Here is a 12,629-nt window from a genome sequence, read left to right as displayed (position 1 = left end):
CAGAACCATGCCCAAATCTTGATCCTTGAAAGATCATTACCAACGCCTACACAATTTCTTCAGCCTCCCCTTTCATAACCCTGGGGTGTAGACCATTTGGTCCAAGTGACTTATCTACCTACAGACCTTTCAGTTATCAAATACCTTTTCCCTAGTAATAGCAAAAGCTCATTTCTGACCCCTGATTTTTTTGAACTTCTGGCATACTGCTAAGTGTCTTCTACAGTGAAAACTGATGCAAAACTACTTAATCAGTTCATCTACCATTTCCTTGTCCCCCATTACTAACTCTCAGCATAATTTTCCAGTGGTCCAATATCTACTCTTGCCTCTCTTTTACACTTTATGTATCTGAAGAAACTTTTGGTATTCTCTTTAATATTATTGGCTTGCTTACCTTTGTATTCCATCTTTTCCCTCTTGATGACTTTTATAGTTGCCTTCTGTTGGTTTTTAAAAGCTTCCCAATCCTCTAACTTCCCACTTGTTTTTGTTCTGTTATAAACCCTCTTTGGCTTTTATGTTAGCTTTGACTTCCCTTTTCAGACATGGTTGTATCATTCTGCCCTTAGGACACTACTTCTTCATCGGGATATACTTATCCTGAGCCTTCCAAATTGCTCCCAGATATTCTGGTCATTGCTGCTCTGCCGACATCCCTGCCAGTGTCCCCTTCCAATCAACTTTGGCCTGCTGCTCTCTCATGCTTCTGTAATTCCCTTCTGTAATTCCTCTCTCATTGACTGTAAATCTGATACATCTGACTTTAGCTTCTCCCTCTCAAGCTGCAGGGTGAATTCTATCATATTATAATCACTGCCTCCTAAGGGTTCCTTTATCTTAAGCTCTCTAATCAATTCCAGTTTATTGCAGAACACCCAGTCCTGAAAAGCTGATCCCCTATTGGTCTCTACCATGAGCTGCTTTAAAAAACTATCTTGTAGGCATTCTACAAATTCCCCCTCTTGGGATCCAGCGCCAGCCTGGTTTTCCCTGCATATTGAAATCCCCCATGACTGTTGTAACATTTCTCTTTTCACAAGCCTTTTTTAATTCACCCATTGTAATTTGTAGATGACATCCTGGCTACCGTTCAGAGGCCTGTATATAACTCCCATCAGGGTCTTTTTACCCTTGCAGTTTCTTAACTCTACCCACAAGGATTCTACACCTTTTGATCCTATGTCACCTCTTTCTAAGGAATTGATTTCATTTTTCACCAACAGAGCCACCCCACCCCTCTGTCTACCTGCCTGTCCTTTGGACACAATGTGTTTCTTTGGATGTTGAGCTCCTAGCCAAGACTTAGTGGGTGTCCCCAAAGTCACACCTGCCGGTCTCTAACTGTGCTATAAGTTCATCTACCTTATTCCATATACAGTGTGCATTCAAATAGAATGCCTTCTAACGTGTCTTAGCAGACATCCTGCTTCCTTAATACTACCTGCCCTTCCACCTATTTCCTTATCATTCACAAACATGGCCACAAAGCCATCAATTCCGTCATCCAAATCATTGACATATCATGTGAAACAAAGCAGTCGCAAAACTGATCCCTGCCGAACACCGCTAGTCACTGGTAGCCAACCAGAAATGGCCCCATTCAGACAGTATTGGTATTGGTCACCAAAGTCTAGCTTCAAACGAGAAATTTAAAGGAGGTATTAATTAGAGTCTTCAGTAGAGATCAGGACAGATGTTTGTATAGTTGGTATATGTTGATTTAAAAATTAACAACCTTGGCAATATTTAGGAAATATTGTCATTATTTTTAATTCATGGAGACCAGGCATCCATATTTGAAAGGATTAAGAAGGATTTCTGATCCAATGGACAAGCTGATGAGCAAAATAAATTTCCTAATTACATCCACGTAGAGTTGTGTGCCATTTGGCATCCAGTGAATTTTCTATTGCCACAAAATTTAGTCACTGACCACAAGCAGTACTATTAGAATACCAGAGAAGATAATGCAAATAAAGTTATCATATTATGTGATTTTAATCAACACAGCTGCAATGGTGAATTCAGAATGTTGATAGGTGATGGAAACCCCATGAGACAGTGTACCTGGACTTCCAAAAAGTATTTGGTAATAACATTCATGAAAGTCTTTCAGCAAATGTCAGTGTAGTGAGGATTCGGAATAAAAGGTTGAGATAAAAATATGATTTAAAATTATTAGTAGTATTATGTTGTGTATAATACATTTCAGTAATATTTGAGTAATCTTGTAAATATATTGTTTGAGCAAGCATTCAGGATCAGGAATCAGAATCAGGTTTATTATCACCGGCATGTGACGTGAAATTTGTTAACTTAGCAGCAGCAGTTCAATGCAATACATAATATAGAAGAAAAAAATAAAATAATAATAAGTAAATCTTATTCAGTATACTTTATACAGTATACATATATTGAGTGGATTAAAAATCATGTAAAAAACAGAAATAATATATTTTTTAAAAAGTTGAGGTAGTGTTCAAGGGTTCAATGTCCATTTAGGAATCAGATGGCAGAGGGGAAGAGCTGTTCTTGTATCAAGATTGAGTGTGTGCCTTTTGGCTTCTGTAATTCCTACCTGATGGTAACCATGAGAAAAGGGCATGCCCTGGGTGCTGGAAGTCCTTAATAATAGAGGCTGCCTTTCTGAGACACTGCTCCTTGAAGATGTCCTGGGTACTTTGTAGGCTAGATGGAGCTGACTAAATTTACAACCCTCTGCAGCTTTTTTTGGTCCTGTACAGTCCATACCAGACAGTAATGCAGCCTGTCAGAATGCTCTCCATGGCACAACTGTAGAAGTTTTTGAGTGTATTTGTTGACATACCAAATCTCTTCAAACTCCTAATAAGGTATAGCTGCTGTCTTGCCTTCGTTTTAACTGCATCAATATGTTGGGACCAGATTAGATTCTCAGAGATCTTGACACCCAGGAACTTGAATCTGCTCACTCTCTCCACTTCTGATCCCTCTGTGAGGATTGGTATGTGTTCCTTCGTCTTACCCTTCCTGAAGTCCACAATCAGCTCTTTCGTCTTACTGACGTTGAGTGTCAGGTTGTTGCTGCAGCACCACTCCACTAGTTGGCATATCTCATTCCTGTACGCCCTTTCGTAGAATCTCATACCTGAGATTCTACCAACAATGGTTGTATCATCAGGAAATTTATGGATGGTATTTGAGCTATGCCTAGCTACACAGTCATGCGTGTATAGAGTAGAACAGTGGGCTAAGCACACACCCCTGAGGTGCACCACTGTTGGATCATCAGCGAGGAGGACATGTTATCACCAATCCGCACTGATTGTAGTCTTCCGGTTAGGAAGTCAAAGATCCAATTGCAGAGGGAGTCACAGAGGCCCAGGTTCTGCAACTTCTCAATCAGGATTGTGGGAATGATGGTATTAAATGCTGAACTATAGTTGATGAACAGCATCCTGACCTAAGTGTTTGTGTTGTCAAGGTGGTCTAAAGCTGCGTGGAGAGCCATTGAGATTGCATCTGCCGTTGACCTATTGTGGCCATTCTTGTTCTTTAAATAATTCCTTATGAGTTTAACGTAAAAATATGTGAATTGCGTATGTCATCATGCTACCACATGATATGCACGTGCATCGTTTAAAGTAAAACATGACATTAGATTCACATTTCAGTCTCCTGTGTCTTCCTTTGAATTGGTCTAATGTTTTGAAGTTACAAAGAATACCATATTACTTCAAGATGAGGGAATTACATGGTGCTCTTATGGCCTGGTGTTGAAACTATTTACATGTACCTCTTAACAACATAGCATCAAGTCATCAAATTTAAAGATAATGCGAAATTGAAGACAGTTCAAAAGTTATAAAATAAGGACACGTGTCGTGATTGGAATGAAAACATCAAAGTAAGAAGTTGAAGACCTATATATTCAGACAATTTCAGCATCAATTGCCTAATGCAATATACAGTTGAAAATAATATAAAGCAAGGGTTTTCAACCTTTTGTCTGCCATGGACCCCTGTCGACCCCAGACTGCGAACCCCTAATTTAAAGGAATCTACAGTCAAATGATTTGGAGCTCTTGTCACACCACATCTCAGCACTATGGCAATTTAAGGTTCAACCACAAGAAGAATGAAATATAAAGTGCAAAAATAATTGGTAGACTATGTAAACCCTTAATAAAGCTAATGTGTGCAGAATTTCGGACTCTACGCTAACCAGTAAAGGACTGAAGTGTTTAAACTTATGAGCAGGTAGGTCAGGGTAGAACAAATAAGAGTGGAGAGACAGGTTATATGGGATCTGGGTGGGTAAACATGACAAAGAGATAAATATCTCTCTGACACTGGGCAGAGAGAGACAGAGAGGGGGATCTCAAGTTCTGGTCAGAAGCCAGTATTTCTTGATATTTGGCAAGGGCAGAATCAGGATGCATTGTCCTGTAATAGGAGAACTAACTACATTAAGAATACCTATTGAACAGCGATGTACTGTAGATAAGATACTGGAGGGCTGTGGCATTTGCGAGTTTTATCTCATGGATAGTGTACATGATTTTTTTCGATTACCGCATACTATCAATGAATGATTCCTATTATTGATTATTTTTCATTTTAACTTGTTTGGGACAAATATGTCCAGTTGCCATGTGTTAACCAAAGGGCAAATGAAGTGGAAGGTAATGAAGGAGAAATGAAAAATGATTTGGGGTTTGTGATCATATTCATAATCAGATTATCTTCCAAATAATTATTACATACTTTTTTTTTCTTTATCCTTTGTTTCATTGCAAAGTATAAAATTATTTGGTGTCTTCATGGATGCATCATGTGCGGTACTGAATTTTTTTTATAGAGTTGATAACAGCAGAGCAAGGGATAAAGATACGATATAATTTCCCTGAATTTCTCTTGAGAAAGAAAGTTGTGTTCAGTAGGCAAAACCATCATGATCGCCAACCCTTGAGGTCTGGTGAGATCAGGTTCAATTTTGGATACAATACATCCATCAAATTCTGCTGTCTCAGCTTAGAAATGAAACATGCTCACTTATGAAGGGCACTTACTGAAGTTCAAAGTTCACACTAAATTTATTATCAAAGTAAAACATCACCCTGTACAACCCTGAGATTTATTTCCTTGTGGGCAATTACAGTAAATATAATGAAACACAATAGAATCAATGAAAGACTGTTTAAAGCAAGTCGGGCAAAGGACAACAAACTGCAAATACAAACTAAATATATAAGCAACAAATATTGACAACATGGGATGAAGAGTCTCGGAAAGCGAGTCCATAGGTTGTAGGAACAATTCAATGATGGGGTGAGTGGAGTTATCCCTTATGGTTCATGAGCCGGATGTTTGAGAGGTAATAACTGTGCCCGAACCTTCAGGCTCCTATACCTCCTTCCTGTTGGCAGCAGGGAGAAGGGAGCATGCCTTGGATGGTGAGGATGCTTGATGATGGATGCTGCTTTTCTGTGACAGTGGTCCACGTAGATATGATCAGTGCTGTGGAGGGCGTTACCCGAAATGGACTGACCTGTATCCACTACTTTTTGTAAGCATTTTCATTCAAGAGCATGAGTGTTTCCTTAACAGGTCATGATGCAACCAGCAATACACTCTCCACTGCACATCTATTGAAGTTTGTCAAAGTTTTAGATGACATGCCAAATCTTTGCAAACTTCTAAGAGTGTAGAGGCACTGCCATGCTTTCTTTGTAATAGCACTTGTGTGCTGGATCTAGGACAAATCCTCTGATAACACCGAGGATTTTAAACTGCTGACCCTCTCCATCTTTGATCCCCCAGTGAAGATGGGCTGATAGACTTCTGATTTCCCTCCTGTAGTGAATAAGTTGCTCATTGTCTTGTTGACATTGAGTGAGAGGTTATTGTTGTGGCACCACTCAGCCAGATTTCAATCCCCTTCTTATATGCTAATTCATCACCTCCTTTGATTTGGCCAACAGCAGTACTGTCCTCAGCAAACTTAAAATATGCCATGGAGCTGTACGTAGCCTTACTGTCATAGGTATAAAGTGAGCAGAGCAGGAGGCTAAGCACACATTCTTGTGGTGCAACTGTGCTGGTGGTGATTGTGGTGATGTTGTTGCCAATTCAAGCTGACTAAGATCTACAAGTGAGGAAATCAACGATCCAACGGCATAAGAAGCTATTGCAGTCTTGTCTTGGAGCTTATTGATTAGTTTTGAGGGGCTGTTAGTATTGAATGCTGAGCTGCATTCATGGAAGAGCATCCTGATGTATGCAACTTCACTGAAAAGATGTTCCAGGGTTGAGTAAAGGTCAGTGAAGTGGCATCTGTTGTGATGCTAGGCAAATTGGAACAGATCAAAGTCGCTCCTCAAGCAAGAGTTGATATGCTTTATCACCAGTCTCTCAAAGCACTGCCACAGCTGTCAAGCATCCTTCAGTGATTTAAGTTTGGTCCACTATTGCCACTTTGCCTGTGAGAAGGCTTTCCGGAGGTCATACCTGGACCTTCGAGGCCAGACCTAAATGCCACTCATTTGGTCCTTAGCAGATTGTGGACCTCTTAGTTCATCCAGTGTTTCTGGTTGGGGGAGTCTCTGAATGATTTTGTGGGGACACACTCATCTACAACAGTTCATAGAAAGACCATGTCAACTGTGGTGTATTTGTTTATATCCTTTGAGTGCTTGAATACAGCCCAGTCCACTGACTCAAAGCAATCACAATGATTCTCTGCCTCCCGTGACCACCTCTTTGATGCTCTTAGTTCTGGAGTTTTGCTCTTTAACATCTGCCTGTATGCAGGTAAGAGGAGGACAGCCAAATGATCAGTTTTCCTGAAACCTGGTCTAGGGATGGAATGGCAGGCATTCCTAGTCGTAGTATAACAGTGGTCGAGTGTGTTGGGATCACATTCTGCAGGAGATATGTTGACAATAATTAGGTGGAAATTTCTTCATCTGATTGAAATTCCCAACAATGACTTGAAAGGCAGCATGTTAGGTTGTTTCTTATTTGCTAATTACTGCACTCAAGTGCTTGCTTAATATCAACCTTTGGAGGTATGTAAACTGCAGTCAGGATCATAGAGAAGAATTGTCTTGGTAAGTAGAACCGTTGGTACTTAATTATTAGATATTCCAAGCTGGAGGAAGCAGAAGTGTGACAAGATCTGAGCATCACAAAGCACCTATCATGAAAGATAGAACCCCACCTTTTGCCCTCTTCAAATCAGCAGTCCAGTCCATCCAGTGTATTAGATTAGATTATATTGAGGTATTGAGAAGTTCTCTGGTTTTAGCGATGTATCTGAGGTGAGCCATGTCTCCGTGAAACTCAGAAAATAGCAATTCCTAATTTCCTTCCAATACATCAATCTTGCCCTTATGTCCTCAATCTTGATATCCAGTGACTTTATATTTGCTAACATGATACTGGATAGAGGAACTTTTACACCCTGAGGTTTTAATCTGGCTTGGAGTCCTTCCCTCTTTTCTCTCTCTGGCCATGATGAGGTACAATGTACAATGTACTGTACCTTCCTCTGATTAAAGGTGTCGTGCCTGCAATCCTGAAAGTTAAGTCCGCCAAGTCCTTCAGAAGATCATGCAATCACTAGTTTATTAAGATGTTCAAAAGTATGCTACTTAAAGGCTGATTTATACTTCTGCGTCAACTTGACACCGTAGATACGGCGTTGCCGCAAACCCTATGCAGTGCCTACGCGTATCCCTACGCCGTAGCCTGACACGCACCTCTTCCAAAATGTAACTGTGCGTCGCAGCAACGCAGACCGCAACAACTGTAATTTGTCCACTTGGTAGCATCGCATTTCCTCCTACGCTGCAATAGCTTCCCATTGGGCGACTAAAGGGCAGGGAAGGAAATCTGGCTGCAATGCTTTCCATAAAGCTTTACAGACCTCCGAAATTATGGAGGACACATTTCGCTTTTACGAAAAAGACGCTCGCTTTAAACATGTTTACCCCGAGAAAGACTACCATGACCATGAGGCCTTGCACGGGCAAGTGTGTGCGCGTGTGCGATGTGCCCAAATTGCGTAGCGATGCAGACACACCAAGGCACAAGTATAAATGCTCACAATGCGCGTAGATCACTTGCGTAGGATACGGCGTCAAGTTGACGCACAAGTATAAATCAGCCTTTAGACCATAGCCATAAAACATAGAATTACAATTAGGCCATTTGATCCATCGAGTCTGCTCCACCATTCAATCATGGCCGACTCTTTTTTTTTCCCCTCCTCAGCCTCACTCCCCAGCCTTCACCTTGTAACCTTCGACGCCGTGTCCAATTGAGAACCAGTCAAGCTCTGCCTTAAATACACCCAGTGATCTGGACTCCATAGCTGCCTATGGTAATAAATTTCACAAATTCACTACCCTCTGGCTAAAGAAATTTCTCTGCATCTCTGTTTTAAATGGGCACCCCTCTATCCTGAGGCAGTGCCCTCTTATTCTAGACTCCCCCACCATGGGAAACATCCTTTCCACATCTACTCTGTCTAGTTTTTCAACATTTGAAAGACTTCAATGAGATCCCCCCCTCATCCTTCTAAATTTCAGTGAGTACAGACCCAGAGCTATCAAACGTTCCTCATATGATAAAACTTTCATTTCTGGAATCATCCTTGTGAACCTTCTATGAACCCTCTCCAATGCCAACACATCTTTTCTTCGATGAGGACCCCAGAACTATTCACAATACTCAAGGTGAGGCCTCAGCAGTGCCTTATAAATCTTCAGCATCACATCCCTGCTCTCGTATTCTAGACCTCTTGAAATGAATGCTAACATTGCATTTGATTTCCTCACCACTGACTCAATCTGCAAGTTAAATTTCAGGGTGTTCTGCACAAGGACTCCCAAGTCCCTTTGCATCTCAGGATTTTGCATTTTCTCCTCATTTAGAAAACATATTTATTTCTTCTACCAGAATGCATGCCCATGCATATTCCAACATTGTATTTCACTTACCACTTTCTTTCCCATTCTCCTAACCTGTCTAAGTCCTTCTGCAGCCTACTTGTTTCCTCAACACTACCTGCTCCTCCACCAATCTTCATATCATCTGAAAACTTAGCAACAAAGCCATCTATTCCAACATCTAAATCATTGATATACAACATAAAAAGATAACTTTCTTTTAATACCATGGGCTCTTAACTTGGTAAGCAGCCTCATGTGTGGCACCTTGTCAAAGGTCTTCTGAAAATCCAAATATACAACATTTACGGCATCTTGTTTATCTATCCTACTTGTAATCTCCTCAAGTAATTCCAACAGCTTTGTCAGGCAAGATTTTCTTTTAAGGAAACCATGATTTTGTCCTACCTTGTCCTGTGTCATCAAGTAACCTCATCCTTAACAATTGACTCCAACATCTTCCCAACCACTGAGTTCAGGATAACTGGTCTATAATTTCCTTTCTATAAGGAAATTACAGGTTACAGGTTGTAGTGGAACTAGTACGTTGGAAAGTTTGCAAGCTGCCAACAAAACATAGCCATATTTCACTGGCACCATCTTGGAGTTGAAGATCTTATACTAGGAACTATTCCATGTTTACTGCCCTTTTTACAGGAAAGATAAGCAAATCTAAACATCGAACATACTTGTAATTAATTGTGATTTTTACAGAACCAAGATGGTGTTATCCATTGAGTGTAGAAAATGGGGTTGCAGAATGCTATTCACCAAGAGGTCCATACTATAGGAGCACGCTTGGAACACGATGTCATATATCTTGTGACAGAGGATTCAAGCTCTTTGGACGAAGACAGGTTGAATGTCAAGTGACCAGGCGCTGGTCAGGGATCAGCAGATGCAGAGGTAAGCTTGTGGAAATGTATTTTTATGACTCTTGTATTTGGTTCACAGGATAAAAAAAGGAAGAAACAGGGCTATTCAAAGCTTAGAAGCTGAGGTTTAATCTTCAGTCTATGTTGAATTAGTTACTTAAAGCTTTCTATCAAACAGTGAGCATGGAGGCACTTGATAATTAAGTGGTCTGAAAAACCAGTTCCTGAGTTTAATCTAGCAATGAATGATTGGTTCCTCAGCGCATACCTTGTGAGACTATGCAACTGTGGATAGCAATCAGCAGAAATGGGCTTGTGTGAAGAAAAGCCCAATTATCTGGTTCTTCACTAACTGGTATTCTCTGGTAACTAGCACTTCAGAAGGAATACCTGGTCAAAATCAGGCACTGCCGAAGAGTGTCCTGTCCAATATCGGGACATCATTGAAGCCACGTTGAATAATATGGTGAATAATGTAGAACACTGCGCTTCATTTCTTTAACTCTATAACCTTCAGTTTTATTGACTATGTAAAAATGTACATAGACATAGTAAATATACATAGTCTTGTATAACATAGACATAGATCAGTATAGCTCTGGACAGGCCATTCAGCCCATGATGTTGTGTAGATCTTGCTGCCAACTTATTCTAAATGTCTTTCCTCTGTGTATCGTCCATATCTCTCCATTTCCTTCATATCTGTGTATCTACAGTATCTAAAAGCCTTTTAAACTCCAACAAGCTGCCTGATTCCACTTTCATGAGCACCCCTGGAAAGGTCTTCCAGGCACCTACCACCGACTGCATAAAAATATAAAAACACTTGCTCTCACGTCACCTTTAAATTTCCCCCTCTAAGCTTAAAAAATGTCCTCTGATGTTTAATCTTTCTGCGCTGGGGAAAAGATTCTTACTGTCTATCTGAAAGGTTGGGTTCCCAATCTCTTTTATGCCATGGACCATTACCATTAAGCAAGCGGTTTGTGGACCCCTGGTCTACCTGATCTATGCCTCTCATAGTTTAAAAATCCTTTGTCAGGTCTTACTTCAGCTTCTGCTGTTCAAAGGGTAGCAACAGAAATTTGCCCAGCCTTCCCTTATAGCTCACACACTCTAATCCAGACAGCATCTTGATAAACCACTTCTGCACCCTCTCTGTATTTCCATATCCTTTCCTATAACAGGATGATCAGAATCATACACAATATTCCAAATGTGGTCTGACTGCAAGTTTTGTAGCCTGAGCATAAATTCCTTACTCTTGTACTCAACTCCTCCACCAATGAAGGCAAACGTGCTATATGCCTTCTTTACTACCTTACTTGTTTGAAAAGCCACTTTCAATGAATTATGAACCTGAAGCCAAGATCCCTCTGGAGCTCAGTGCTATTAGGGGGGTCTACCATTAACTGCATACTTTCTCCTTTCATTTGACCTCTCAAAGTGCAGTATATCAACACTTGCCCAGATTAAACTCCATCTGCCACTTTGTTATCCATATCTGTAACTGATTGATATCACGCTGTGTTCTTTGATAATCATTTACGCATTTAATACCTCAGCCTCAAGCTCTGAATCCAAATTCAAAATTCAACTTTTTCCTCCTTAATTGGGCCTGCTATCTCCTTAGTTATTATTTTTTTAAAAATGTTAAGTGTAAAATACCTTGGGATTCCACTTGATCCTGCTTGCCAAGGACATTTCATGGCCTCTTCTGACCTTTGTAACTGCCTTCTTGAACACTTTCCTTCTATCTTAATATTCCACAAGGATCCAGCCTGATTTTAGCTTTCTAAACTTATGCATGCTCCCTTTTGCTTCCTGACTAAATCTAGGACCTCTTGGGTCATCCAAGGTTCTCCTACCTTCCCATCCTTGTCCTTACTCCTTCCAGAAACATGCCAACCTTGAAGGCTGATCAGCTGCTCTTGAAACAACTTCCACATGTCAGATATGGACCTGTCTGACCGCAAATGATCCCAATCAATGACCCTTAGCTCCTCTCTTATCCTGTCCTAATTTGAACTCCCCAAATTTAGCAGAATATATGATATATGTCTTGTGATCACTAAACATAAACTTTTCATAGAATCAGATTTTATCCTTACTCATAACTAAAAATATAATGAATTGTGGTCACTATTCCTGAAGTGTTTACCCACTGCCAGGTCTGTCACTTGGCAGGGTTCATTTCCCAAAACCTGGTCCAGTACGTTTCCTCTTCTTGTTGGGTTCTTCACATACTTCTTCAAGATCTCCTCTTGGACATTTTGAAGAAATTCCACCCCATCTAGGCCTCTGTATTAAGAAAATTTCGAGCAATACTGGAGAAGTTAAAACCTTCCACTATGACAACCCTGTTATTCCTGCACCCTTACACAACCTATTTTACTACCTGCTCTTCCACCTCTCAGTGGCTACGGGGTGTGGGTGCGGGCTATCGGATAATTCCATCAATGTAGTTTGACCTTTAGAGCTCCATCCAAATTGCATTTGTGGATGAGACCTCCAGTGTGTCCTCTGAGTAGTGCTGTGACCTTCTCCCGTTGGGGTAGCGCAACCCTTCCACCTCTTTTACACCCCCCTCTATCACGTCTTAAACAACAAAAGCCAAGAACAGTCCTGTCCCTCACACAACTAGGTCTCTGTAATGGTAACAACATCATTACTCCATATACATGGCGTCATGTGACTGGCAACAATGAATATAGAATTGAATTGAGTCAGGTTTTGTAAAAACAATCAAATATTTATTAAACTCTGCTCAATATAAAAAAAAACAAACGAAAATCTTAACCGGAAGTAAACTGCTATC

The 12,629-nt window shown here is 40.5% G+C and overlaps 1 protein-coding gene across 1 annotated transcript in view; it reads left to right on the top strand.

The window, feature by feature from the left end:
• The window catches only part of LOC134353358 (sushi repeat-containing protein SRPX2-like), a 93,344-nt gene that overhangs the window by 32,906 nt on the left and 47,809 nt on the right, over positions 1–12,629 (top strand). Inside the window, exon 4 of the mRNA XM_063061392.1 lies at positions 9,651–9,842. Within this exon, the coding sequence (XP_062917462.1) occupies positions 9,651–9,842 (192 nt within the window). The remainder of the gene's footprint in view (positions 1–9,650; positions 9,843–12,629) is intronic.

The sequence above is a fragment of the Mobula hypostoma genome, chromosome 10 (assembly GCF_963921235.1).
Source record: "Mobula hypostoma chromosome 10, sMobHyp1.1, whole genome shotgun sequence".
NCBI lineage: Eukaryota > Metazoa > Chordata > Chondrichthyes > Myliobatiformes > Myliobatidae > Mobula > Mobula hypostoma.
Note: the sequence above shows the minus strand (reverse complement) of the source record. Positions and strands in the feature narration are given on the sequence as shown.